The sequence below is a fragment of the Anolis carolinensis genome, chromosome 5 (genome assembly GCF_035594765.1).
Source record: "Anolis carolinensis isolate JA03-04 chromosome 5, rAnoCar3.1.pri, whole genome shotgun sequence".
NCBI classification, from domain to species: Eukaryota; Metazoa; Chordata; class Lepidosauria; order Squamata; family Dactyloidae; genus Anolis; species Anolis carolinensis.
The window spans coordinates 181896978-181923217 of record NC_085845.1 but is presented as its reverse complement, the minus strand read 5'-3'; the positions used below and the strand labels follow the sequence as shown (position 1 = coordinate 181923217).

General features: G+C 43.0%; 3 protein-coding genes across 4 annotated transcripts in view; 2 read left to right on the top strand and 1 right to left on the bottom strand.

Moving 5' to 3' along the window:
- Positions 1 to 3369, top strand: part of braf (B-Raf proto-oncogene, serine/threonine kinase) — a 77244-nt gene extending 73875 nt beyond the window's left edge. For both annotated transcript variants that reach the window (XM_008110527.3, XM_008110528.3), the window contains one exon: positions 3181 to 3369. In XM_008110527.3, the coding sequence (XP_008108734.2) occupies positions 3181 to 3221 (41 nt within the window). In that variant the 3' untranslated portion in view covers positions 3222 to 3369. The remainder of the gene's footprint in view (positions 1 to 3180) is intronic.
- LOC100559787 (uncharacterized) lies at positions 7 to 20856 on the top strand. Its single transcript, XM_008110532.3, has 8 exons — positions 7 to 429; positions 4321 to 4686; positions 5596 to 5687; positions 5916 to 6093; positions 6669 to 6900; positions 8162 to 8697; positions 8796 to 8864; positions 20107 to 20856. The coding sequence occupies exons 2-8, from the start codon at positions 4345 to 4347 to the stop codon at positions 20170 to 20172; spliced, it is 1515 nt and encodes a 504-aa protein (XP_008108739.2). The 5' UTR covers positions 7 to 429; positions 4321 to 4344; the 3' UTR covers positions 20173 to 20856.
- Positions 9569 to 26209, bottom strand: adck2 (aarF domain containing kinase 2). The gene is made up of 8 exons (XM_003220867.3): positions 23944 to 26209; positions 23700 to 23846; positions 22102 to 22230; positions 20893 to 20988; positions 20150 to 20401; positions 12764 to 12892; positions 12496 to 12549; positions 9569 to 11414 (listed from the first exon to the last, which is right to left on the bottom strand). Exons 1-8 carry the CDS (start codon positions 25051 to 25053, stop codon positions 11274 to 11276), a joined length of 2058 nt encoding a protein of 685 aa, XP_003220915.3. The 5' UTR covers positions 25054 to 26209; the 3' UTR covers positions 9569 to 11273.
- Between the last annotated feature and the right edge of the window lie 31 nt (positions 26210 to 26240).

Sequence of the window (26240 nt, the reverse complement as noted above, 5' to 3'; positions counted from 1 at the left end):
GAGTCGCTATGAAAATTAATAAGCCACCCCCAACGCTGGGAAAACAATAGGAGAAAGACTCCATCTATCGCACTTTTCCTCCATCTATTCTGCTTGGACTCCATACATTCGTTATCGACGTCCACTCCCCCTACATTTGGGAGTAGAAGGGATCATCTTGGAATATACCAAAGGGTTAGAAGCAAGAGGGGTGTATATGTGTAGTTGAGGTTCTCTCCTCCATAACAATGAACTTAGTTCCTGAAGCTGAGGCTCAGTTCGGAAGACTACGAGAAACCAGGAAATATATCGTTTTCGTTTTATTTTAAGGCGTAGGGAAAATAGCAAAAGCTGACACCCCTCCCAACTCACAATGGTTCCGCTTGTAGTTCTTGGTTGCCAAGCAACGGGCAGGAATCCAGTATCTTGCAGGATTAACGGGGTGGACAGGTACCAAGTTTATGAAAGTTGGGAAGGGGGGTGGGCAGCAAAAGATGCTCTATTTCAGTATCTTTCACCACGAATCCATAGGACTCTTTGACAGAGAAGACTAAAGACTTTGTAAAACTACAACTCCAATGATTCCATAGCAGAGAGCCATGACAACTGAAGTGGTATCAAACTGCATTAATTCTACAGTGTAGATGCACCCTAACCTTATGAAAGCTTATGCTACCAACTTCATTGTGTCAGTCTCTAAAGATCTCTTTGCATAGCAATATATGTATGCATTCATCTATAGCAGGCATGGGTTTACCCGGGTCCTCCAGGTGTTCTTGACTACAACTCTCACAATTCCTAACAGACTGGCTGTTAGGAATTGTGGGAGTTGTAGTACATAACACCTGGAGGGCTGAGGTTTGCCCATGCCTGAGCTATAGCAACTACAGTAGAGTCTCACTTATCCAAGGTTCTGTATTATCAAACGCACTTTGCCTTTTACTAGTCAATGTTTTTGTAGTCAATATTTCAATAAATTGCTAAATTTTGGTGCTAAATTCATAAATACAGTAATTATTACATAACGTTATTGTGTACTGAACTGCTTTTTCTATCCATTTGTCGTAAAGCATGATGTTTTGGTGCTTAATTTGTGAAATCATAATTTAATGTTTACTAGGCTTTTCCTTAATCCCTCCTTATTATCCAACATTTTTGCTTATCCAATGTTCTGCCGGCCCGTTTATGTTGGATAAGTGAGACACTACTGTAATTGGAAAAAGGGTGCTATGGGTCTCTATCCAGAGAGAAAAGTGGAGGAATAAAATAATAATAATAATAAGCTGTATTAAATATCTGGTAGTATTGGCAATATTTTGTAGGAAAGCAGTGGAGTCATTCCATGCCACATGGTTTACAATTTTAAAAAGTTCCCACCATCAGGTTCTCTGGTTTTGTTCAAATTTTATCTGTAGCACCAGACAGGGCCAAACTTTGAGGTCTCTCACTGCAATAGTTGCTGATCTAGACCCCGTATTTGCGCACAACATTGAACAAAATGCTATTTTTGGTGTCTAGTAAAACTGAAACTAAATGTATAAGAATGGCTAGTAAATTGAAATCCTGAACAGTTCTTTTTCAGCTGATTCTGATGGAATAAAATTTAACATTATGGGTGCAAAATCCAGTCAAACAAGTTGACTCAAAGTGTGCATCAAAATGTGTCATGACAAATTTTGGCCAATATTCAGACTGCAACAATTTCCACGCAAACGAAGATACGGACTTGAAGCTTTGATCAAACATATGCTTGTGCTGGATGTAATTCTGGCAGATTTGCAGCATCTCTGTAACCGCACTGATCCATTTAGTTTTCTTGGGAGGAGAGCAATGACCAATCTTGATAAAATAGTGAAGAGTAGAGACATCACACTGGCAACGAAGGTCCACATAGTTAAAGCAATGGTATTCCCAGTAGTAACCAATGGATGCGAGAGCTGGACCATAAGGAAGACTGAGCGAAGGAAGATAGACACTTTTGAACTGTGGTATTGGAGGAAAATCCTGAGAGTGCCTTGGACCACAAGAAGATCCAACCAGTCCATACTCCAGGAAATAATGCCTGGCTGCTCACTGGAAGGAAGGATATTAGAGGCAAAGATGAAGTATTTTGGCCACATAATGAGAAAACAAGAAAGCTTGGAGAAGACAATGATCCTGAGGAAAATGGAAGGAAAAAGGAAGAGGGGCTGACCAAGGGCAAGATGGATAGATGGTATCCTTGAAGTGATTAGCTTCATGTATGTAAGTTATATATCACATTGAAACCAGCATCCCCATCACCGTAGGGGCTACACCCGATATCCATGCGGTAACTAGCAAGACCATGAGGATGCAAAAAGCATAGTGCATAAATGCACAAAATATAACATACATTGACCTAAATAAATTTATACTTAATTGTCTCATTGCAAAACAAAAACATATCAGGCCTGTAGAGAAAAAAATATCTCTTTCAGATGATACTATTCACAAACATATTCAAGTAGACTCTTTTTTAATAATTGACTTTGAACTTTGGTAGATTTTACCATTTGCGCCAAAAGTGCCAAATTTGAAGTGATCCTGCAGGGCGGTTATAGATGCTGGATAGTTGCAAATCTGCCAGTATTATGTCCAGGACAAGCATAATGCTTGGTCAAAATTTCAAGTCCATATCTTCGGCATGGAAATTGTTGCAGTTTGAATATTGGTCAAAATTTGCTGCAACACATTTTGATGCACATTTTGAGTCAACTTGTTTGAATGGATTGTGCATCCATAATGTTAAAATTAATTTCATCGGAATCAGCAGAAAAAACTCTATAGGATTTGAATTTACTAGCCATTCTTATACATTTAGTTTCAATTTTATGATACCCCAAAATTGCATTTTGTTAAATGTTGTACATATGCTGACTAGCTAACCTTCAGTTAGTCTAGATCCGCAACTATTGCAGTTGGAGACCTCAAATTTTGGGAAACTTAGTTTAACACCTGACTGGCACTACAGCTAAAATTTGAACAAGAGTGGAGACATGATGGTGGGAAGGCTTAGACCACTTGGCATGGAATGACCCAATGGCAAACCACTTCTGAGTTTTCCTTGCCTAGGAAAACTCTACGAAATTAATGGAGTCACCGTCTTTGTGTGCTATAATTGTTGTTTTTTGAAATTATTATTATTATTATTATTATTATTATTATTATTATTATTTCTAGAACAGAAAACTAGTGTCAAGAATGTCCCACCACGATCGTAGTGCCCTCCCTGTGGCTGATATTCATGAACAGAATGTGATTTTTGTGGTCTGTGCTTCTGAAAGTGACGTATGGATCCTGAAAGAAGTTCTCATAAAGACTCTCTTTTCTCTGCCTAACAAGCTGCTCGATTCCACTTTCAATATCATCGGTTGCTCTGATGAGGTAATAAAAGACTAGTACAGAAGAACTATCAGGATTAGGAAATAATTCATTTTAGTAAATTAATTCAGTAGCTCATTACTTTTTGCAATAACATCCGAAAACAAAATGTTTTGACTTTAATGGTTAGGGTGCAATTCACTTTTTTGTCAGTGTAAACAACAGGCCTTCAGTCAGGCCCCTTCTACACTGCCGAGGCTAGCATTGAGTCAGAGAAGTTATAGTGGTGTCACTGCATTGATCCTACAGTGTCAATGCATCCTGAATGAATGATGGGAAAGGGCATGTGATGTAAAGGGTTATACTATTATAATTGTATATTTATATTACATGCAATATTACTAATAATATTGCGATATAGTTGTATAATATAATATATTGTATGTATATATACTTGTAAACCGCCCTGAGTCCCCTTCGGGGTGAGAAGGGCGGTATATAAATGTCGCAAATAAATAAATAAATAAAGCAATCGGTTAAGGGAGAGGGAGATGGCAAAGACAGAGGGATTAAAGCACTGTTTCTGCCCATTTGCCCAAAGGCATACTTGTGTGACTTTTTCCCCCAGCCGGTACCAATCTAATATAGCAATTGCATGCCACCTCTAATTTTTTAAGTGTTTTCTAAGTGTTTTTGTTTTGAATTTTATTTATAATCTGGGAGACTTTAGAGCAGGCATGTGCAAACTTCGGCTCTCCAGGTGTTTTGGGCTTCAGCTCTCACAATTCCTAACAGCTGGTAGGAGTGGCAGTTGAAGTGCAAAACACCTGGAGGACTGAAGTTTGCTCATGCCTGCTCTAAGGTCTCCCAGGTTACAAATAAAATTTAAAACAAAAACACTCTGGTGCAGTGATAAGGTCGTTGAGATCTTTGTTCTTCCAAAATGTTGTAATCTGCATTAGTTCTTTGATTCAGATAACTTTGTCATTTCTTCTCCAGGTATTAAAGTGGCAGAATGGGTTGATGAAGTCTTCCCTCATGGCTGTCACTGAAGCCACTGCCTGGATCAGGGCCCTGAAGATGGGCAGCAAAGGAAACATCTTGAATGCTGTGGCATCAGCCCTGGAAGACCCAGCCTGCCAATCCGTGTATCTCTTCACCAATGGACTCTATGAGGGCAGAGCAGAGGAGCTTTGGAGATACTTGAAAGATGCAGAGCAAACTCGCCCTGTGCATACTGTCTACTTGGTGGGAAGTGAAGAGGAGAAGAAAGACAGTTCAAGAAAGATACTGGCGAAGGTAGCCAACGAGTTTGGTGGCTCCTGTCAAGTCCTCAACCTCAGCTCTGATGGAACTTCAAATGAGGTAGGTTTAGATCACATGTGTCAAACTCTAGGCCTGCGGGACAAATCCGGCCCTCCATTTCACTTTATGTGGCCTTCAGATGATGGACTCTAACTCTTGTATTCTCATTATGACTAGAGCTAATGGGAGTTGTGATACAGTAACATCTGGAAGGAATACAGTATGAGCCTCATATCCATAGGGAATATGTTCCTGGACTTCCCATGAAAGCATGAAACTGCAGCTAATAGAGAACCCTATTGAAATGAACAACAATGGAATCAGACTATTGAATTGTTCTGGAGGACCTAGAAATGCTTACAGAAAACACTTCTCTGGTATTTCTAGGTCCTCCAATTGAACTCTGGAGTTAGTTTACAGTAGAACCTTGCCATAGAATTGTTCCGGAAGACCTAGAAAACACCTGGAGAGAACTTACTTTTTCAGACTTGGGTGAATGAAATCACAGATACCAGTCCCGTGGATACAGGGATTGTCTTGTATTACTCCCAGAATCTCCCAATTAGTATAGCTGGTGGCCCCTGCTGGCTGAAAAATTCTGAAAGTAGTTGTCCTAAAAAGTAACTTTTCCAAGTGCTAGGTAAATAACAGGGGACTATCCTAAGATTGAATCTGCAGTCTGGTTCAAACATATAAACTTGATTTTTCATCCCTGAGTGTGTCAAGCTTCTTTAGCCAAACTTGACTCCATTGGAAAATGTCGCTTTTGTCAAATTCAGTGGTTTGCTCCAGAGTGAGAGTACAGGGGCTCATTCACACATGCAAGTCACTTACTTGTCTGAAACAAACCATGAATGAAACGGCTGGAAAAAAACAAAATTTGTAGGAGCCTTAATGCTACTAAGTGTTGAAAAATGTAACAACTTGAAATCCTCTGTAATAACACTATTTCTCCAAACATTTTTCTAGGATAAGCCTGGTTATACTGTAAGCATTCCCGGTTCTTTTTATATCAGTAAACAGCATCCCAATCCTTGGTTGACTGGCCACTGCAGGACACAGTAAGTTTGACATTGATAGATCAGGAATAAGGTCTGCAGATGTTATTGAACTGCAGATCCCATCCTTCTCCTCCACTCATATGTATATGTGTGTGTGTGTGATATATATATATATATACACACACACACACACACACACACACACACACACACACAAGCTTTGGGAAGGGTTAATCTTGGAGTAACAGAATTTTTTCAAAAAGCATATGTACTTTCCTATGTCTACAGATTCCCTTCAAGTACATGGAGTCCATATTCCCCTAACATATTTCTGGAAGGATCCATAAAAGAAAATTTAGAGAACTGGTCTTCAAAGTTTCACAACTTGCAAAGGGGTATCAGAGTCTTAATTAGAAAACAGGCAGATGGGTATTACTACCCAGGTCACATTGTCCAAAAGGTGAAGGTGAGTTTATTTTCCTGATTTACAGTGGGCCTTGTACTATTTAACATAAGTCAGCATACAGTGAAATTCCAGGTACATCAAGTCTTTTTGGTGATCTATGCAGCCCTCCGAGGCAGTAAATATGCCCCTGGACCTGCTGAAGTTGCCCTCCTCTTGTTGTTCATTTATTTGGAGCTAATTACCCTTAAGGCACCAAATCCGTTCTGATCCTGGAAGCTAAGCATGGTCAGCCTTGGTTAGTACTTGGATGGGAGACAGCTAACAAATACCAAATGCTGTTGTTTATATTTCAAAGGAAAAATAGGAAAATTGAGTATTGCTTGCCTTAAAAAATCCTATGAAACAGATGGGGTTGCCGTAAGTCAACGGATGACTTGAAGGCATACACAAAAATAATCTGGGAATCTACTGTAGAAAAGCAAGAAATAAATATTCTAATTGCATATACTGATGTTTTGTTTCAATGGGAACTTATTTGGATTGCTGTGCTTCAAAAGGGGGAGATGATAGATGGATGATGTTTAGATTACTTCCATCAGGTTTGCCCAGCAAGATTTCTGGTATACTCTTTTCAGGGCCCTAGAGGACATGTTCTGGTCAAATTTGAACAACTACAACAGCCACAGAAAAGGAAAACACATCCTCAGACACAAGAAACACCTCTCTATGACATTGTTGATTATGAAGATAGCAGGTGGCAGCCATTGGCTCCAGGAGATGCGGTCCTGGCTCCATGGGAGAAGAAAGGGCGACGATATGGCCCAGGGATTGTCCTCCAGGTTACAGAGGCTGAATCACCTCATTCAGGTAGTGGTTGCATCTATCCTGTTTTGCTTACCTTATTTGATAGTCTGTTTTGATGCCCGGTCATGTGGCAGAATGGCTATTCTCCCCACTCCCTAGAATGGCAGTATTTGCCTAAGATACAGGTAAAGATTTTCCCCTGACATTAAGTCTAGTTGTGTCCAACTCTGGGGGTTGCTGCTCATCTCTGTTTCTAAGCCGAAGAACCGGCGTTGTCCGTAAACACCTCCAAGGTGCCGGAGCAGTACTCACATTTGCATGCTTTCGAACTGCTAGGTTGGCAGAAGCTGGGGCTAACAGCGGGAGCTCATGCTGCTCCCCAGATTCAAGTTCAGCAGCTCAGTGATTTAACCTGCTGTGCCACCTAGCTTCCTAAAAACTCAGTATGAAGCGGCAGTTGATCATTTACAGAGTGGAACCATTCTGCAAACCATTTGAAGTAGTGCAACGAGTTTAGAATTGCCCTACTTTCTACTGACAATTGTGGAAATAATCTAATGATCTGAAAGGTCTTTGGAGGGGAAACTTGTGTTAAGAGATGAGTAAAGTGTGATCCTTAGGCTTCATACAGCTATTGGGACTCCAAAATGTGACCCCACTCCCCAAGGCCCCAGAATTCCTCAAAGCTCCAATTCACCCTGGCTCAACTATTATAAAAATTTAGACTGATTTTTGAGCAATTTGTTGCCCTTAAATGACTTCAATGTGCCCATTCCACTGCGGTGTGCTTCTTGGCCTAGTGTGCTCCCATCCTCTGTGTAGTTACCCCACTCCTGGTCAATGTCTTATTTGCTGATGTAAGTACCCTGGGAGAAACATAGAGGTCAGGGAGATGAGAGGATGGAGAAAGTGAAGCGGCCATAGTGGCTGTAATATGGCATCAAACGCAGCAAAAACTGTTCCTATCAGGAATAAAGCTGCCTTGCTAGTTCTCAAGTAGTTCTCTTGATACGGATGGCTTCTCTGCTGTCCTCTGCAACTAGTCAACATTGATATGAATTTATAAGTGACTAACAGGACTCCAGCCTTGGACAGCTGAGATAGATTTACATAAGGACCAGAGCAGGGAAGAGTTAATCTTTTTGGACTTAAGTTTCACATTAGCTGGGGATCTCTGGGAGTAAGTCTGAAATATCTTCCCCAAGGTCTATGGATCATCGGTATGCCTTAGCGCATGCAAGTTGGAACACAAATGTAGATAAGCAACAGCATCCCATCTTGCTTGTTTCTAAAATGTGGCTTCTCCATGTATGTTTACTTACAGTCTTTAAAAACAGCAAAGTGCTTGTTAATTTCTGGAATGGTCAGACCAAGAATGTGTCTGCAGATATCACTGTGAAGATCCCACCTTCTTTAAGAGAACGCATTGTCCTTGAGCTTCAGATGCCTCTGACAGCCAGGGAAATGTTAGTGGAACGGAGTCCGGATTATCCTTATGTCGTGCCACCAGGTTACAGAGCTTCAGGGCCTCGCAGGCGAATTCATTTAGACTGGATGCACTGCAATGATACCCACAATGTCAGCTGTGCCGGCACTAGCAATAGCCCTGCCCATCTTCCCCACTGCTATTTTTGCTTTCCATCTTGGAAATCTGCTAGCTGCCCAGTATGTACGAGACAACCAGATGACACCTTGGTCCCAGAAATCAAGCTGACAGGGATGGATGAGCATCTTTCAAAGGGGAGATTTCCCATTCTGGAAGGAGATAAAATGGAAAAGTGCAGCAAACTAAAGAAAGCAAGCAACTTTGGATCGAAATCTGATGAAAAGATGGAAAGCAAAGTTACAAAGCCTAACAAGGTATGCTATCATACATACTAAGTCAATTAAATCCAATTTTGTGAGATAAAAGAGTGTTTTCATCATTATGGGTTTTTGTTCTTTCTCAATTCTGACAGGACCAACTGAAAGATATAAACAAAGGTTCGGGCGTAGCTACAAAAATAGGCAAATGCAAAACGAGAAAGGTATGTTAAGCATGAATAAGATCAAAGGTATTCTGGAGTCTTCTTGAATATACTCATAAAGTAAAGGAATGGTGTTTGGTTGAGGGAGAAATGTTGGGTCTTCTGTCTGGTGGAATGGTTTCAGCATTGGGTTCCAACTTTGGAGGCCACAATTCGGATCCCTCCCAGCCATGGAAGCCTACAAGCTGACCTTTGACATGCCACATGTTCTCTGCCTCAGAGGAAAGGAAAAGCAACTCGCTTTTAAACAAATCTTCCAAAACCCCATGATAGGTTTGCCTGAGGTCACCATTAAGTCAAAAGAACAACCTTAGGGTGCACAACAAAAAAGAGCTGCTATGGTGAGAGAAAGGCAAGAAGTTATCTTCAGTCAGCCTGGTACAGGTGTCCAAATCTGAATCCATCCCTCTGGCTGAGACCTTGCATGACAAAAACAGTGTTACTTCACGTTTACAGAGTTACATTTCAGTGTGTTATGATAGCTTGTTACAGAATTACACGCAACCGAGACAAGCAATTATATAATTGGTGCATAATGGTACCACATCCAGAATATCACTTTTGTAGATTCAGCTGAATACAGATGTCATCCAAAACCCCTACAACTGCATGCATAAAATGCCATCTCACAAACTGAATCTAGCATGGTCAGTGAGAAGTATACTGTCTCATTCTCATCCATATTAAACCAGATTCAAGACATCTTTTGGTGTTAAACCATTTATTATTAATTCCAGCTTTTCCACTAGCAATTGTTATTTAGAAGTGCATCCATCTTTTTGGTTAAAAAAAAGTAAATACTTTGGTCAATGGCAATACATTTTACACAGAAGCATCCACTTAGCTATTAAGAACACAGAGCACTGTATAAAAGAGTAAAGAAGCTACATTGCTAATGCTCTTTAGATTTGAGGATAGAAACATATTTTCCTTTTCCCCTGTAACTTGTAGTATTCCTCACCCAGCATGGCTAGGCTCCTTTTTAGGCAAAAAAAGCCAACTACACAGAAAATGGCAGAGAGAGTTTAAAAAAAGAAAAGAAAACATGGTTTGATTTTCTTGTAATGCAATATACCAATAGGAAATTAATACTATTTGCTTTTCAATATGAAAACTGATAGTTTGAGATAAAAGCTATCCTTGCCCTTAGGCTTCCTTAAAAGGGAGCAAGAAAAATGCTGAATCTAATATGCTTTCCTTGAAACTGATGGCAATAGGCAGGCTCTTCATTTATTCCAGCTGTTTGGAAGAGCCACCTTTCTAAAACTGTTTTTTAAGGAATCCCAATGCATTCAGGGCAGCATTCTGTTACTCACCTATGTCAATGTAAGATACATTTGTGCATGTATTTTTAGGTTGAAGTTCCCTTCTTCCTCTACAATGACACCCTCAAGACTCACTGTGTCATTGCAGTAGCTATTCCTGACAGCCATTCAGTTGTTGATGGGGAGCAGATGGGATCAAGCAAGCATCTGGCTAAGTCCCCAGCACAAGGAGAAAACTGATGACATCATATGCTAACGATCCCAGTTAGATATCTATGAAACCTGTCTCTGTTTGTGTCTGGCTATGGGAACATAGCTAGATGCTTCAGTTATTCCCTTCAGCAACAGAATAGCCAAGAAAAAGGTTATCACAGTGAAATGTTAAGCCCTGGGGATGGTGACAGGGAAGCTACAGTGGATTTCTGCATGCAGAACTCTTTATGTTAACTGCAGTCTTGCAGGATCTTGGTCACTGTTTACAAATTCTAACTTATAGCAAAGAAGGATGCCAACAAAGTTCTTCATGCTGAAGGCATGCTGTTGAAGTGCGAGAGAACAGTATCCCAAAAGGCAGGGTGAATAACTAGTTTGGGGTCCCAGGCAGAACCCCCTCTGAACCCACACCAGGGAGCATGACAACCCCCCCAAAGGTAAAAGGTTTTGCAGTTGTAGTGCTTTGCTGCTTACAGCAAGTTTGGGCTGAAGAAAGCTTTGCCCACCCTGTGCTTATCCCTAATAGAGTATGGAGCAAGCAGAAATCCCTATTGTTATCATTAATCTCTAGAAGAAAATAGTAGTGTGGGTTCCTTAATGCTCTACTGGTCTTCCCAATATGTTGGGAGATGGTGCTGTAAAATGGGGCAATTCCTGATGTCATCTCCAATCTCTGATCAGAGATTACATGGCAATTAAACAGAGAGCAAGTTTAGGAGCATCCTTGGAGAAAGGTTTGGGCAGAAACATCCCCCAGACCTCTTCATTAAGCCCACAGTCTGAAAGTTCCTCTTCTCCACCATTTTTGGAGTATCAGTCCCAAAATCCTTCAATGTGCATGGCCAGGGAAGCTGTAGTCTTAACAAAATAAGATTTTTACAAGCTCGAGTCCAGGCCACCAACAAACCTGCAGTGCCTCGCTCTATTGCTACTACAGAAGAGAGCTTGAAGGTTTGATGAGAAGAGGTTTAGCTGCCTTCAGGATATCCAGTTCAGGATCCAGGGAGCGACCAAGACCCTCCAAAACCATAATGGCAAAGACAACTGAAGCAAAGTTGCTCTCCAGTTTCACCTGAAACACAAAATGTACCAAATTAGTAAAGGTTAACCACTAATCTCATTAAAAAGAATACAAACTGTTGTTATAATCCTACCCTGTTTTCAATATTGGGATTGAGGTTGGCTTAAAGAATATTAAAACCAGAACAGATGAAAAATACCATTTGTAATATTTACAATTGTTTTAAAAAGAGAGAAAGTATGCAATGTATAGATTTGTTGATAATATTGCTGGTTCCTTAAGGATTTAAACCACTCTTGGGCATTCCACCCTCCAACCAATTTCCATGACCCTACCAAGTCTTGTATCCTGAAGCTACTCCTTGGAACCTGGGCTGCAGCCCACTTTCCCTGAATGAAGATTCTTTGATCGCAATGCCCTTTCTTTCAAACTGAGGCCCCTTCTACACAGCTGAATAAAATCCCACAGTATCTGCTTTGAACTGGGATATATGGCAATGTGGACTCAAATAACCCAGTTCAAAGCAGATATTGTGGGTTATTCTGCCTTGATATTCTGGGTTATATGGCTTTGTGAAAGGGCCCTGAGAAGCTCTGGTGTGTTTGAGAGGCAATTACTAGTTTTTGGTGTAGCCCTTCCCATGAAGGATACAGCCTCTGCCACAGCTAGGTAGAATGGAAAGGCATTTGGAAATAGGACTGGAACATAGGGAAGTTTTTATTCCTCAGTTCATCTACTTCCAACAGATTGAAGATAAGCTACAGATACAAGAACTGATTAAGAACAGAATCCTTAATAACTACATTTCTACGTCTATGTCTTAACCTTAAAATCTCGGTTGTGTGTGAACAATCCTTAGGAATGTCTCCAAACTCTTGGCTAGGTAGCATTTCCTGTGTCTGTATGTCAGTACACTCATGTACTGAGGGAGATAGACTTGGCATTTGGTTTGTGAACCTGCACTTTATAGGGCAGCTTCTGGGAACCTTTGGGTTTTGGATGAGAGCATCAGGAAATGCAGAGCATGAAATCCTAAGAATTCTGAGTTCAAGATCAATTGAACATCTTTATCTGGCATGACATCATGCAATAGTAAAGAGGAACCTACTCACATGTTTTAAAAAACCCTCACCTGATGGGTCATCAGAAGCTTGAAAACACTGGACAGTAGGCTTGCAACTTGGAGCTGAAAAGCAAATTGTTGGAAATGCCATTCAGTTAATTCATCAGGATGTCTTAGATACCACAATCTGGCATTAATTTTAATAGATCTTAAAATTAAAGCATGAGTGATGACTGAAAATTTTAGCTGGCATCATGTTAATGAGTTATTCAGATTTCAGTGCAATTATAGTGCACACCATCAATAGAAAGCCATGTTTTAATTCAAATCTGCTTACCTTTCCAAGTGCTATAGTGTTGCTCCTGGCCTCCTTCACTAACTGTGCCATATCAGCTTTGAATTTCTCCACATTCTTGCACTGATTAGCCCTGGCATGATGAAGAATCAACTCTGCCACTCTTTCTCCCTGTGGAATAAACCACGGTGGTTGGCTACTCAACTGAGTCAGACACTAGAAGCACAGACCGACCAAAAGATTTCTCCCCATTACCAGCAAGTCTAGTATTTCACTTCATTTAGGGGATAATTTGTTCAAATTCATATCTCATATCTAAACCATAAATTAATGAAGCTTTATTTATATCTCACTCCATCTCCCAAAGGGACTTGGAACAGCTTGCAACAAAACAATAACATAAATAAAAATAAAACACATAACAAGTCAAATAATTTAAATCACCAAAAATAAAACAAGTCATAATAAATAAGATGGAATATATGACAGGGCAGAATGATCCAATGAACTAGATCCCAAAAAGCCTCAGCGCAGACACAGAACTCCTGATTTCAGAACCATGATTGGGCCTTGGTGACAAGACACAATCCCATTCCTCACTTTTTTAATGCATACATTCTCCACACGTTGCTATTGACCACGTGTAGTGTTATATCTGCCGTATTTATTTATTTACATCATTTCTAACCTATCTATCAATAGCCATGGTTAGTATTAGATCTATGGATCCCTTTTATCCAGAGTTTTCAAAACAACTTCAAAATTCTGATTGTGAGATCTAAAGAACAGAAGTATTAACCATGATTAGTAGTAGCACAGGACAATATGTCAAACTATAAAAGTAATGCTGGTTAATTAGCCAAAGGAATTTATTTCATATATGCAACTGTGGAAATGCTAGAAGGTATATACAATCATTTGTACACATTTTTCCATATATCTGTATGAAGAAGAATGTCAAGGACAGAACGCCACAAGATTCAAAGTAACAGAGTTTATTAGATTACAGAACTCAAAAATGCCCGTAGAACACAAGGGCCAGGCAGTTTTTGCCTTTAGGAGCAAAAAGGGGCAAAAGTAAATGTTCAAAAGATAAACCGGATTAAACCGGAGTTTAATCCGGGTAAAAACAAACTGCTTGCTTCAGCCTGGGTATAAACGAAACGAAAGCCAAGGAACAAAAGATACAAAGAATGCAACTAATTGGCAGCAGATTCCTCTCTGCTGCCAACACTGTGCTTAGAGTAACTTGCGTCGCTCCCCCCCACACACAGCAGACAGGATCTCCGACACGAGTAAATCAGCCAAGGATTGTAGCAGTTGAGTAGACCAGTTCCGTTCCGTAGATCAAAGCCAGAAGCAGACGTTTGTAGTTTTTCCAAGTCCAAGAAGGGGGGGAAGACAAGCCGTGGTCAGTTCAGTCCGAGTTCTCAAAGCAGGAGATGGCGTCCGTCAAGAAGACGACGGAAGGTCAAGCTAATAAGAGTAAGCACAGGTTTGCACAAACAAATGCCCACACAATCCCTCCCGCCGTCTGACCCTGGATTCCAATCAACTTACGTCACAGCACAGGAAAGCACACAAGTCTTCAGGGAAGCGTCCCACACACACACGGATCCCAAGCGTTTGCCCAGATTACCTTGCCCAACGCAATTTGCAATTGCTCTCAAGCCCCATTTTATGCCAGTTACAAATCTTCATCACTGTCAGCTGTCCTCCTTAACCCGGGCGTTTCCTCATCACTTTCCTCGTCAGAGCTGGAACACCTCTGACTACGCCCAACAGCATCTCCAGCTGTGGATCCCGTCCCATCCCTCCAGCTAAACCATGGGTCTAATCCTGAAGGTCCCCATTCATCTTCTGTCCCATCATGGCCAGTGGCACCCACTTCCTCCCTTACCCGAGTCCAATCCATCTCATCCTCCTCTGAGCTAACCAGCCCCTCCTCCATTCTCTCCGTAAACCCTTCGAAAGACTCCTCGTCAGATGGTGCTGCAAATATGTCTCGCAGTCTTTTTCTCTCTCGCTCCTCGAGAGTATCTGACTCTCGAGGAGTCTTACGCCCACGTCTGTCAGTAACAGAGCCATGAGGCTCAATCATAACACTATCCCCTCTCACAAAGGCCTCCTCCCCCGATGGCGGAGAAGTGGCAGTGATACCCTCCGCTATAGCACCACGACGACTAGAGGTATCAAGTTTCAACAGCGAACGATGAAAGACTGGATGGACCTTTAAACTAGACGGTAAACGCAAACGAAACGCAACAGAAGAAATCTTTTTAACGATAGGAAAGGGACCCAAATACCGAGGCGCAAACTTTCCCCCAGCCTGTTTAATATGTTTGGAAGATAACCACACCAAATCCCCTTCTTCCAACTCCTCCCCTGCCTGCCTGTGGCGGTCAGCCTGAGTCTTCTGCGTTGCCTTAGCTTCCAACAGTAAGCGACGGGCAACATCATGCAATGCAGCCATTTCCGAAGAGCGGTACACAGGGTCCGAAGAGACCACATTGGTCGACGGCGCCACACCTCTCCGTGGGTGAAAACCATAAGTTAGCTCAAATGGCGTATGCTGACTAGACGTGTGCACCGCATTGTTGTAAGCAAATTCCGCCACCGGTAACCACTTTACCCAAGCCGTGGGTTGATCTAAACAAAAACAACGCAGATACTGCTCTAAGAGCCCATTAACCCGTTCCGACTGTCCATCCGTTTGCGGATGGAAAGCTGAAGACACGTTTAACTTAGTCCCCAAACACTCATGGAAGTGTTTCCAAAAGCGTGACACAAATTGCGGAGCCCTATCTGAAATAATCACCTCGGGTGCTCCGTGCAAACGATAGATGTGCTTTGTAAACAGTAAGGCCAACGTAGGGGCCGCCGGAATGGTTGAACAAGGAATAAAATGAGCCAGTTTACTAAATAAATCCACCACCACCCAAATACAAGTATAACCCCCAGACTTAGGCAAATCTGAAATAAAATCCATGGAAATGATTTGCCATGGCCTCTCCGGAACAGGTAAAGACGATAACAACCCTCTAGGGCGCCCAACAGGCGTCTTACTCTGCTGACAAACGGCGCAGCTGTCACAAAAGCGCAGAATGTCTTGCCGCATCTTTGGCCACCAGTAGCTCCTGGTGATAAGCTGTACGGTCTTGAACCTGCCAAAGTGCCCAGCCATGGGTTCGTCATGGTGGGCTCTAATCACCTCCAACCTGAGGGTCCCTACTGGTACGTAAACCTGCCCCCTACGCACCAATACCCCGTCTTGATCCTGGAGATGCGGCAGTATGGTACGGTTACCTGCAGAGAGCAGCATCAATTGCTCCTGAGTCCACACATCATCCTTCTGAGCCTCAAGGATCTGGTCATGTAACCCAAGCTCATTATCTACAACACACAGAGAGGCAGTAGGCAAGATGGTCTGACATACTACCTGCTCATTGGTCTTAAATTCCGGCTTGCGGGATAAAGCATCGGCCCGCAAGTTTGCCTTCCCCTCCACGAACTGCACCTTGAAGTTAAACCTGGAGAAAAACAAAGCCCAGCGGATTTGACGCTGGTTTAACTTCTTTGCTGTTTGCAAGTGCTCTAAGTTCTTGTGATCAGATCTGACCACGATCTGGTGCCGTGCCCCTTCAAGCCAGTGCCGCCACACCTCAAACGCCACCTTAATCGCCAACAACTCCTTCTCCCATATGGTATAGTTCTGCTCGAAGGGTGTTAGTTGCCGCGAGTAAAATCCACAGGGACGCAAGGTCCCTGAGGAATCCTTCTGAGACAATACAGCCCCCAACGCGTAGCTAGAAGCGTCCGCTTCTACCACGAACGGTCTGTCAACATCAGGATGGGTTAGTATGTTGTCCGATTGAAAACTAGACTTTAGTTGTAGAAACGCCTCGTGAGCTTCCCGCCCCCACACAAATGGCTGTTTCTTGCGCAGAAGCTGCGTCAAAGGTACCGTGAGCTTTGCAAAATTCGGAATAAACTCCCGGTAGTAATTAGCGAAACCCAAGAACCTTTGTACATCCTTCTTAGTCTTCAGCTCCTGCCATGAGTTGACGGCGTCAACCTTATGTGGGTCCATTTTAAGTTCCCTACCTGACACTACATGACCTAGGAACTCCACTTCAGGCACATGAAAGACGCACTTGGAAGCCTTGGCGAAAAGCCCATTAGCCCGCAGTCGGTGCAGAACCTGCTTGACATGTTGACGATGTTCTTTCTCGTCCTTAGAAAAAATCAAGATATCATCCAAATAAATCACTAAAAATTGGTCAATTAGGTCCCTGAACACATCGTTCATGAACCTCTGGAATACCGCAGGAGCATTACAAAGCCCAAAAGGCATGACTCGGAACTCGTGGCATCCGAAACACGTGTTAAATGCCGTCTTCCATTCATCCCCTTCCCGTATACGGATTAAGTTATAGGCCCCCCGCAGGTCAAGCTTGGTAAAGACCTTAGCCCCTTGCACCCTTGATAACAGTTCCGAGATTAAAGGGAGCGGGTACCTATCCCGAATGGTGTATTTGTTTAGGATCCGATAGTCACAGACCAGCCTAAGTTCCCCAGTCTTTTTGGCTACAAAGAATACTGGTGCCGCAGTTGGAGAACTAGATGGGCGAATAAACCCCTTGGCTAAATTTTCATCTAGAAACTCCCGCAAAGCTTGCCTTTCCGGTACAGTCAAGGCATACAGCCTCCCTGCTGGCAGTTTCGCACCTTCTGCCAACTTGATGGCGCAATCATATGGCCTGTGCGGTGGTAATTTGTCCGCTTCTCTTTTACAAAATACATCAGAGAACTCCCCATACTCAGCAGGCACTCCCTCCATATCAGAATGAGTAACATTTAGAGTGCAACAATCCTGCCTCTTTAAGATCACTTTACGTGTTGCCCAATCTACTTGTGGGTTTACTACAGCTAGCCAATCCATCCCCAGGATCACATCATATCTAGGCAAGCTCGTAATATCCCACACAAACGTTCCCGTTACTCCCTGCACCTCCCACGTTACTGCTGAGGTTTCATGGTTAACCACCCCAGTCTCCAGCAGTCTCCCATCTGCTCCTTCCACCCACACGTCGCATGCCTTGCGCACTCTAGGAATGCCATGCTTCTTAGCAAACTCAATATCTACATAGGAGACCGTAGCCCCTGAGTCCAGCAGTGCCAAAGTAGAAACAAGTTCCCTTCCCCCAACAGATAATGTAATGGGTACGAAAACATGCTTCCTCCCCTCAGTTGACTGCTTGAGGAGCCCTAGTGCGTTGGACTCACGTCGCACTAGGGCTGGCCTTTTCCCGAAAGCTGGGAAGGTTTCACATTACAATTTTTGGCAAAATGCCCAGCATTCCCACAGTACAAACACAAGCCCAGCTGCCTCCTACGGCTCTTTTCCTCTGTAGACAGCTTTTTAAAGACCCCAAGCTCCATGGGCTCTTCCCCCATCACCACAGGTGCCCTGGTTACATGCATGGGTGGCGCACACATTGCTTTTGAGTGTTTACGAGCCTCGAACCTTGCGTCTAAACGCAGCACCTTAGCTACTAAGGCGTCCCAGCTTTCAGCCGGCTCCAAGCGTGCTAATTCATCCTGGAGCATATCACTTAACCCGGCAGTAAATAAAAGCATGAATGCATTTTCCCCCCAATCCAGCTGGTGGCGATACAGGTTAAACTTATTTAAGTAATCCAAAACAGTCCCCTTTCCCTGTTTCAACCGATACAGAGCCCACCCAGCGTTCTCCGTGCGGAGAGGATCCCCAAAAGTATCAGTTAACAACTTTTTGAAATTATTCAAATTGTCCTTGACTGGGTCATTTCCCAAAATTAAATTAGTGGCCCATTGTCCTGCGGGACCGGTCAACAAACTCAAAATAAAGGCCACCTTGCTAGTGTCTGTAGGAAAAGCATGAGCACTGAGCTGAGAAAAATAAAGCTCCACTTGTGCCAAAAAGGTTGGCAACTTGCACCTGGTTCCGTCAAAGCGTTCAGGAGTCAAAACATGTCCTTTCACAGCCTGAGCTGTTTGGCTAACGGTAAAAGCCGTTTGCAATTGGTCTACTTTGGCCCTTAACTCATCCATCGTCTTCCTGACGGGTTTATTGCTGCAATAAACTTTTTATGGGCGTTGGGCAATCTGTCAAGGACAGAACGCCACAAGATTCAAAGTAACAGAGTTTATTAGATTACAGAACTCAAAAATGCCCGTAGAACACAAGGGCCAGGCAGTTTTTGCCTTTAGGAGCAAAAAGGGGCAAAAGTAAATGTTCAAAAGATAAACCGGATTAAACCGGAGTTTAATCCGGGTAAAAACAAACTGCTTGCTTCAGCCTGGGTATAAACGAAACGAAAGCCAAGGAACAAAAGATACAAAGAATGCAACTAATTGGCAGCAGATTCCTCTCTGCTGCCAACACTGTGCTTAGAGTAACTTGCGTCGCTCCCCCACACACACAGCAGACAGGATCTCCGACACGAGTAAATCAGCCAAGGATTGTAGCAGTTGAGTAGACCAGTTCCGTTCCGTAGATCAAAGCCAGAAGCAGACGTTTGTAGTTTTTCCAAGTCCAAGAAGGGGGGGAAGACAAGCCGTGGTCAGTTCAGTCCGAGTTCTCAAAGCAGGAGATGGCGTCCGTCAAGAAGACGACGGAAGGTCAAGCTAATAAGAGTAAGCACAGGTTTGCACAAACAAATGCCCACACAATCCCTCCCGCCGTCTGACCCTGGATTCCAATCAACTTACGTCACAGCACAGGAAAGCACACAAGTCTTCAGGGAAGCGTCCCACACACACACGGATCCCAAGCGTTTGCCCAGATTACCTTGCCCAACGCAATTTGCAATTGCTCTCAAGCCCCATTTTATGCCAGTTACAAATCTTCATCACTGTCAGCTGTCCTCCTTAACCCGGGCGTTTCCTCATCACTTTCCTCGTCAGAGCTGGAACACCTCTGACTACGCCCAACAGCATCTCCAGCTGTGGATCCCGTCCCATCCCTCCAGCTAAACCATGGGTCTAATCCTGAAGGTCCCCATTCATCTTCTGTCCCATCATGGCCAGTGGCACCCACTTCCTCCCTTACCCGAGTCCAATCCATCTCATCCTCCTCTGAGCTAACCAGCCCCTCCTCCATTCTCTCCGTAAACCCTTCGAAAGACTCCTCGTCAGATGGTGCTGCAAATATGTCTCGCAGTCTTTTTCTCTCTCGCTCCTCGAGAGTATCTGACTCTCGAGGAGTCTTACGCCCACGTCTGTCAGTAACAGAGCCATGAGGCTCAATCATAACAAAGAAAGTTATGTTCCTGACCAAAGTAATACTTGTGGGCCCATAGTCCAAAGCACACGCACTGACCTTACTGCAATGTTTTCCCTAGGTTCCTCATAAGCCCAGAGGCCCACCTGGAAATCAAGGCTCACCTGTCCTAAGACCACAGCTGTGAAGACGGCCCTGAAATTCTCAAGATCAGCCACCTGCAACTCAGCTACAATTCCTGCATCCAGAAGCACCAGTCGGAGTGGGGAAGGAGAAGGTTGCACTTCCAGAATGAGCGTGTCCAACAAGTCCACGATTACTGTCTGGTCCTCCAGATGGTCACTAAAGAGCTCTGCTCCCTGGACCAGGACATTCCCAGGGTGCAGATCAGCATGGACAAAGTTATCAACAAACACCTAAAAATGACAAATCATAGCATTGAAAAAATGCAACCTTAACATTTCTAATGGATCACTTAACTTATATGAACCTCTGGTTGCCAAGATATTCAGGAAAGGTTCTCCTGAGACTGTCATCCCCCCTCAGAGGCCTGCTTGATGAATTCCTGGAAGAGGACCTTCTCCACCTATGTTGCTTCCAGGCAAAGAAATATATTCAGAATTGCAGTCAATTCCAATTCTCACTGTGTTTAGGAATAATGTGAAGGCACATCTTTCCACTTTTTAAAACTGCTTTACTAATTTATTTGGTGATTCTGAATGCTTGATTAATTTTTATTGGTATTATCTTATATATTTTTATTTGATTTTAATTTTTTGTTGGTCTGCTTTAATTATGTTAGTCGCCTTGAATGCCACTTCTTTTTTTAAAAAATTAGGAAAGCAAGATTAAAAAATTCAAAAGTCGATAATATTTGAACTACCAATTCCTTTACTTATAGACTTACCATCTTTAGAAGCATGTCCATACCCATCTTGGCTAATTTTCTCCGAAATTCCATTGTGGCCTCTGTGTGCAAATAGTGAGATATTGGTTTGCTCTCCTGAAACAAAGACAAAGTTAAATCAGGAAGGGCCCACAAATTCTTTACAACAAACTTGAGAGTGACACCGTAGGCACTTCGGAGCAGGATGCAAATGTTTCTTTTTTTTTTTTAATTTAAATTTTTATTCAGATTTTCTTGCACATACATACATTGAAATAAAAGTAAAAGTAAATCACGGGGGTTGGTAGAAAGGGTAGGGGAGAGGAGAAAAAAAAAAAAGGGGGAAGAGGGGGGAGGGGGGCCGGGGAAGGAGGGGATACAGAAGTCCTTCCGCTTTCTATTCTTTGTGGGCTAGGTTTTGTTCCATTTCCTTCTTTTTTACATATGTTGGACTAGATTTGGTCATTGTAAGTGTCCTCGGATTCTTCTTTTGCTTATTTTTCCTTTGCCTTTTCCTTGTATTCTTCATATTTTTCCCAATTAGTTGATTTTATTATATTGCCCCTATTAATTTTCATTAAGTATGTTAATTTGTCCATATCATATATCTCATTCAGTTTCTCCAACCAATGTTGATTTGTTGGTATTTCTCTTTGTTTCCAGTATTTAGCAAAGGTTATTCTTGCGGCTGTCGCTGCGTATGTAAATATTTTGTCCTCATTGTTTCAATAGAGGAGATACAATCCATTTCCCCAATATGACTATGATGTACTCCTGATTGTTCACTACAATTGCCTTTTGTTTCATAATAATATACCTTTTTTGAATTTTCTGACCAGCAAAGATATAGCACACCGGAAGTATCTAGCTATCACTGTACAGCCAAAGGAAAAGGCATGTCTTTCACCCTCCTCGACCATGAGCAAGTCTAGAAGGCTAGCATCTACTCCCTCTTGTCTGGCTATGAAGAAGGACTGGGCAATGGGAAGGCACAGCTCTGCCTATTATAGCTACTAAATCACTGCAGGGATGTGATGTGGTGTCATTAAACAGCAGATACCACCGGGACCTCCAAAAGTACAATGGTGAAGTTTTACCTCTGCTGGCAATCACAATGATCTTGGGCAATTTCTAGATCCCTCCAAATTCATATCTACATAAGCACTGACAAACTTTATTATCTTAGGTAGCTGTCTAGAGGTAGAAAAGCTGGCCAGTTAAGGATCTTACCTCAAAGGTTTCCACTAGGATGTTTCTTGTCACAAAAGGATGGAGCGGTTTTGGGAACTTCACATAATCGACATCTCGGAAGTTGAAGTGGAAGCGTTCTAAGTTCCTTGCTTCATACCGCAAGTCAATCTAAGAGGAACAAGGAAATGATTTGAAAGAAAGGTGCCAAATATAAAGATTGCCCTACTGGACAACCTTTGTATAATGTGAAATGATTTACAGAAATTTTCAGTGTCAATATAAGTCAACTGGGCTTTGTTCCCATTCAAATCAATTTCCAGTGGGACGACAGTGTTTGTTCATTGTAGCAAAAAGAAACAAACGGTATTTTTATGAATACCAGTAAGTGTCTATTTGCCTTAAGCTTTCAGTGACTTCTTCAACACACTTCCTTGGATGTACCTGCATCTAACAAAGCAGGCTGCTATTAGTCTTTTAAATAGAAATGCCATTGTCTCACTGAAAGCAATGGAAATCAAGTCAAGTCAGTGAGAAGCAAGCACCACTGGCTGTGCTGAATCCAAACCAATACACACGAAATGCATTAAAACCACTACACAAAATGTAAGCATCCTACATACAGAATCATATCATCATAGAGTTTGAAGAGATCTCATGGGCTATCCAGTCCGACCCTCTGCCGAAAAGCAGGAAAATCACATTCAATGCACCCCTGACAGATGACCATCCATCTTCTGCTTAAAAGCTCCAAAGAAGGAGCTGCCACCACACTCCAGGGCAGAGAGTTCCACTGCTGAACAGCTCTCACAGTCAGTAAGTTCTTCCTAATGTTCAGGTGGAATCTCCTTTCGGGTAGTTTGAAGCCATTGTTCTGCATCCTATTCTCCAGGGCACAGATTGGTATTGGTATTCAAATATCAAGCTATTTGAATTCACTGAGTGTTAATAAATTCTTGTGCAGGCAAAAAAGCATGTACATGAACAAAAACAAATATCAAGACCTGAGGAAAAACCTAAGCTTTTGAAAATACAAAAACAAATATTTAAACCATCCTATCACCCTGAACACAACTGATCACAATCTCGTTTTGAAAGATGAGCATCAGTATTTGAAAAACCAGGCAGAAAAGAAACTGTGCCTGATACCCTTGACAGTTGGTGATGGTCAGAGCTGACAATGCTGACATAGCCTTACTGCACATAATGAATTTTTTTGCATGTACAAAAAAAGAGCAGGAGGGGATCCAAGCCTAATATCGGGACAGCATGTTGGCTAACTGTTTGGGTGGAATGATAAATGGAGTTGGGTAGGATGGAAGAGTGAAGAATTGCATCCTTTTGTAGCAGGTCCCACTTATTACTCCTAACCATCTGCATCAAAATTCTGTAACACAGGGGAGAGTTCAGCCAAAATGAGCATCTACATCAGGCATGGGCAAACTTTGACCCTCCAACTGAGGGGGAAAAGGAAGGGGCCTGAGGCTGTTAGGAATTGTAGGAGTTAAAGTCCAAAACTCAAAGTTTGCGCATGCCTGCTCTAAATGCTATGAAAAGATATTGTGAAATCCTGTATTTGGTGTCAATACAAAATAATAAAATTGTAGAAGATTGATATTCAAAACATGACTGCTTCCCACCTGCTGAATCATGAGTTTCTCAAACTCCTCCACAATCTCTGTCAGACTAAGCCACTTAACACCTGGGAGAAGCTCAACGAATCTACTGCTCATCTTCATGAGGAACAGATCCATCTGGACTTGCCGAACTAGTCCAGGGTGCAGCACCTGTAGATGGGAGGAAAAGATAGCCAGGTCATGCTTGGGAAATCGTGAGGGTTTTGGTTAAAACAAGGAACTTTTCTGCTGACTTGACACAGTTTACCTTAATGGCCACTGGAAGAAGTCGGTCTCTCTTTGGAGACGATGGTGCATTTGGATATCCAGACACTGAACTCCAATTAACACTTCCAGGGATGCCGTCTTTATGATGCAACCAACGGTCACCATATCCTTCTGGAATATCTTCATGCTTTCTCTTCCAAAGCCACTCGAAGAACCCCTTAAAACCCAAGACTTGCCAGGATTCCAAGGCAGAGCTCTTTGAAAGATCCTTCGTCGCTGGCTCTCCAAAAGCAGAGATGTCCACATAAGCTTTATAAACCTGGGCAACGCAACCAGACCCTACAGGTTCCTGGCTTTCAAATGTGAAGACTTTCTCCCAGACTTCCCCAAATTCTCTTGTCAAAGAATGCTTGGTGTAGTCCCAAGAGTGAGGGACTACCTTGATGTGTAGCTTGGAGAACTTGAGGCAGAATTCTTCTGAAAAGAGATCTCGCCTGGTGCTGGCCCATTGCCCTAGTTTGATGAACGTGGGGCCAGATGACTCTGTTGCTTTTAGTAGAAGATGGATCCAGAGCGAGGCGAAGCTTGGAGAGATGTAGGTGAAGGGGTAGAGCCAAAGGAATGGACCAAACTTTAGTAGCAAGATGCAAGCTCGAATCACAAGGGAAAAGACAAGCCCAACACGCCGGACGAAAGCAGTGTTATCAGGGAGGATGTGGAGCGTTCTTTGAGGGTGAAGACCAGATATACTGTCACACTTTGCACCCTGAAAAGAGCCTCCAATTCCCCAGCACAACAAGGTAATCTGTATCAGGCCTTTCCCTCTGAACCGCCTTCGTATCTCGATGCTGGAGGAGGCCCCAACAGACCTTCTCCCCCAGTTTCTTAAATAACACAAGGACTTCCTCAGAGGGAGCCATCGGACCTTAGAGAGAAAAACCCGGGCTGTGCAAGAATAGCATGAAGCCATGGTGTTGGGATACAGGAGGTGCCAGCGAAAAATAGAATGGAAAAAACATTTGAGAATATGAACTCTGGAGGAAACATGAAGGGTTTCAACACAGGGAGGCCACCTTGAGTCCCCTCTGGGACAGAGAAAGGCAGGATAGAAATGAAGTAAATAATTCAAGCCAAGAAAGTTGTGTGGCATCACATCATCGCAATTGCATGCTGCAAGTTGTCTTAAATCAAGAAATAGTTTTCTATGATCTACAGAGATACTCACTGGAACACCTCAGCAAGCAAGAGTCCAAAAGTGGCAGGGTAATACCAGGAATCTCAAGCCATGGCTGATACTGAATGAGAGACTCCGCCCTGGGCACACAGAAGGCTGGGCAACTTGGACAGACAGAGCCAACCTCCACAAACTGGAGTCCACAACATGCAACTGTGAAGAAGAGCAAACCACGACCACCTATTACAATGCAGCCTGAGCCCTGCCACATGCACAATGGAGGGCCTTCTTACAGCAACACCAGAGGCACTCCAAGTGGGCAGCTACTGGTCAAAGGACACTTAGTACAATGCCAAGTTTTTAACTTTGTGTTTTTAAATACATTACAACTGTACGCTCAGTTTGCTTCTGATGTGATAAATAAATAAATCATCGCAATTGAAGTGTGTTCTTGCCTACTCTTGTGAGAACTTAAATTATAGTTTTTATGGATCCCAAAGATGTGTAACACACACATTTTTAGTCATCAGGCTCTGCCTTGATCATATCTGAAGCAGCAGAAACCACATCCTGATTCCTTCGATGGTGGTGTGATGTTTACTTCGACCCCAGGAATGAGAGACACCCCTCCCCAAGTGACCAAGTCAACAGTCAACCCATCTCCCAAATTTGGGGCAACTGTGGTTCATTGATTGATTAGATCCATCCATTTGATCAAGTCGATCCTTGATTTAGTAGCCTATCCATCCACTGACCCCATGAATGGGAGACAAACCCCTTCCCCAAGTCAACCTGTCCTCAAACAACCCTGCTCAGGTCTTGCAAAATCGAAACAACTATCCACCTGACTGGGGATTGACTGAGTCTATCTCTCTGTCCCGGTTTGGGTCCATCCATCCATCATGGTAGAGAACCCAAAGGCCTCGTCGTCGTTAAGAATGACAGACCACTTCTAGGTTTTACGAAACAGAATCCTTCACCGGCATCAGAAGGAAGGCAGGCTTGAATGCTCCAACCGCAACGATGGATCGGAAACCAGTCCCGCAGGACTCCACGTGGCTCGCTGAATGGGCCTGGGATGCCATAGGATAGGACGCACTCCACGTTCCATCGGGAGAACTTCCGGGAGAGGAGTCCCCGCCCCTTAAAGGGACAGCGCGGGA